This window comes from Pangasianodon hypophthalmus, chromosome 17 (assembly GCF_027358585.1).
Source record: "Pangasianodon hypophthalmus isolate fPanHyp1 chromosome 17, fPanHyp1.pri, whole genome shotgun sequence".
In the NCBI taxonomy this organism is placed as follows: Eukaryota; Metazoa; Chordata; class Actinopteri; order Siluriformes; family Pangasiidae; genus Pangasianodon; species Pangasianodon hypophthalmus.
In genome coordinates, this window is record NC_069726.1 from 24,118,274 (window position 1) to 24,120,773 (window position 2,500).

General features: G+C 43.5%; 1 protein-coding gene across 1 annotated transcript in view; it reads right to left on the bottom strand.

Annotated features, from left to right (window-relative positions):
* Nucleotides 1-1,433, bottom strand: part of exd3 (exonuclease 3'-5' domain containing 3) — a 56,676-nt gene extending 55,243 nt beyond the window's left edge. The window contains exons 1-2 of the mRNA XM_034312837.2: nt 1,319-1,433; nt 141-491 (exon numbers count right to left, since the gene is read on the bottom strand). Coding sequence (XP_034168728.2) covers nt 141-431 — 291 coding nt within the window. The 5' untranslated portion in view covers nt 432-491; nt 1,319-1,433. The remainder of the gene's footprint in view (nt 1-140; nt 492-1,318) is intronic.
* Between the last annotated feature and the right edge of the window lie 1,067 nt (nt 1,434-2,500).

A 2,500-nucleotide genomic window follows, 5' to 3' on the forward strand; every position in this document is an offset into this window, starting at 1 on the left:
TATGTCTGTAAAAGGTTCATTTCTGCCCGAGGCCAAATCTGTTCTTGGAAACATCTCGCTTAAATACATCCTGACTCCATGTCGTGACACAACAGAGTATTAAAAGAATGTAAAGAAGAAAAAAAAAAAAGAGTCTGAACCTCTCTGAAGCAGCAGCTGTTCTGCAGGAAGGCCACGTGCTCCAGCAGCAGGTTCTTCTCCAGGTTCTTCAGCTCGTAGATCTCCAGCAGGAGGTCCATGTATCCTGGCTGCGAGGCCGTGATGAGCTCTAGAGCCTGGAGCTGCAGGTTCCGCTTCTCCTCCTCGTCCTTCAGCTCCTTCACGCTGACCCGAGCCTGGCCGCGTCTCCATCGCACAAACTCGGTGAGGAGGAACTGACCCAGCGTGGTGGATCTGCTCTTCTGGACACCCGGGCAGCCGTCCAGCAGCATCAGAAGCCCGGCCAGGGGCGAGCGGAACCGGGAGAACCCGGACGCGGTCCGTAATCTCAGCTGGAGGAAACGAGGAGAACAGGATCGGAACGATAGACAGCTTTCCTTCACTTTAGCGTATAAATTCTTTATTCGTGTTTTACGTTTTTAACAACAAAGATACGAAAATTACTGAAATTTTAATCATTTTAATCATTTCTACTAAAACCAACCAATCAGAATGCAGCAGAGAGAAGAAAAAAAAAAAACAGAACGGCAGCAGATGGAGAAAAAGGTGAAAATATTCTTAGTTACTTTTTTATTTTTATTTTAAATATATATTTATTGTATATACAATCACATCCTTCTGGAAAAATGTTATAAACATTATTATTATTCTAAAATAGCCTGAGATTTTGATCTTGGTATCAATGTCCTTCAGTTAGAACATAAATAAATAAATAAATAAACAAACAAACAAAACAAGCAAAACAAACAAACTAATACTCTAAAATTATAAATAAATAAATACTCTAAAACTCTTATTAAAATTTAATGCAACAAAGCTATAGATATAGCTATAAAAATCATTTGTAATAATTTTAATATTGTTTAAAAAGTAAATAATTATCATTATTATTAATAATAATAATAGTAATAATAATAATAAAGCCACAAATAACTGTTAATTTTTAGTTTATTTCTTTAAAAAAGTCTTATTTCATGCGATCAGGAGTTTAATGTCCACGGATGTTAGAATTAGGATGTTAGAGTATGAATGATCTAAAGCTGCTGTAACGTGAGAGAGAACAGAAACCAGCTTGTAATTAAACGTAACCGTAAACGGATAAAAAGCATGACGCGGCTGTAAGAGTGTGAACATCAGCAGTGAAGCTCTGAATTCTCACCTCCTCCAGCTCCTTCCTGCTCCACAGGTCACACAGCTGCTCTCTGAGCACGGCCACGTCCTCACCTGTACACACACACACACACACACACACACACACACACACACTCAGAGTCACACTCTCACCTGTACACACACACACACACACACACACACCCAGAGTCACACTCTCACCTGTACACACACACACACACACACACACACACACACACTCAGAGTCACACTCTCACCTGTACACACACACACACACACACACACACACACACACACACACACACACAGAGTCACACTCTCACCTGTACACACACACACACACACACACACACACACACACAGAGTCACACTCTCACCTGTACATACACACACACAGAGTCACACTCTCACCTGTACACACACACACACACACACACACACACACACACACACACAGAGTCACACTCTCACCTGTATACACACACACACACACACACACAGAGTCACACTCTCACCTGTACATACACACACACACACAGAGTCACACTCTCACCTGTACACACACACACACACACACACACACACAAACACACACACACAGAGTCACACTCTCACCTGTACATACACACACACACACAGAGTCACACTCTCACCTGTACACACACACACACACACACACACACACACACAGAGTCACACTCTCACCTGTACATACACACACACACACAGAGTCACACTCTCACCTGTACACACACACACACACACACACACACACAAACACACACACACAGAGTCACACTCTCACCTGCACGTACACACACACACACACACACACACACACACACACACACAGAGTCACACTCTCACTTGTATACACACACACACACACACATACACACACACACAGAGTCACACTCTCACCTGCACACACACACACACACACACACAGAGTCACACTCTCACCTGCACACACACACACACACACAGTCACACTCTCACCTGTACACACACACACACACACACACACACACACACACACAGAGTCACACTCTCACCTGCACACACACACACACACACACACACACACAGAGTCACACTCTCACCTGTACACACACACACACACACACACACACACACAGAGTCACACTCTCACCTGCACACACACACACACACACAGAGTCTCACACACACACACAGAGTCACACTCTTA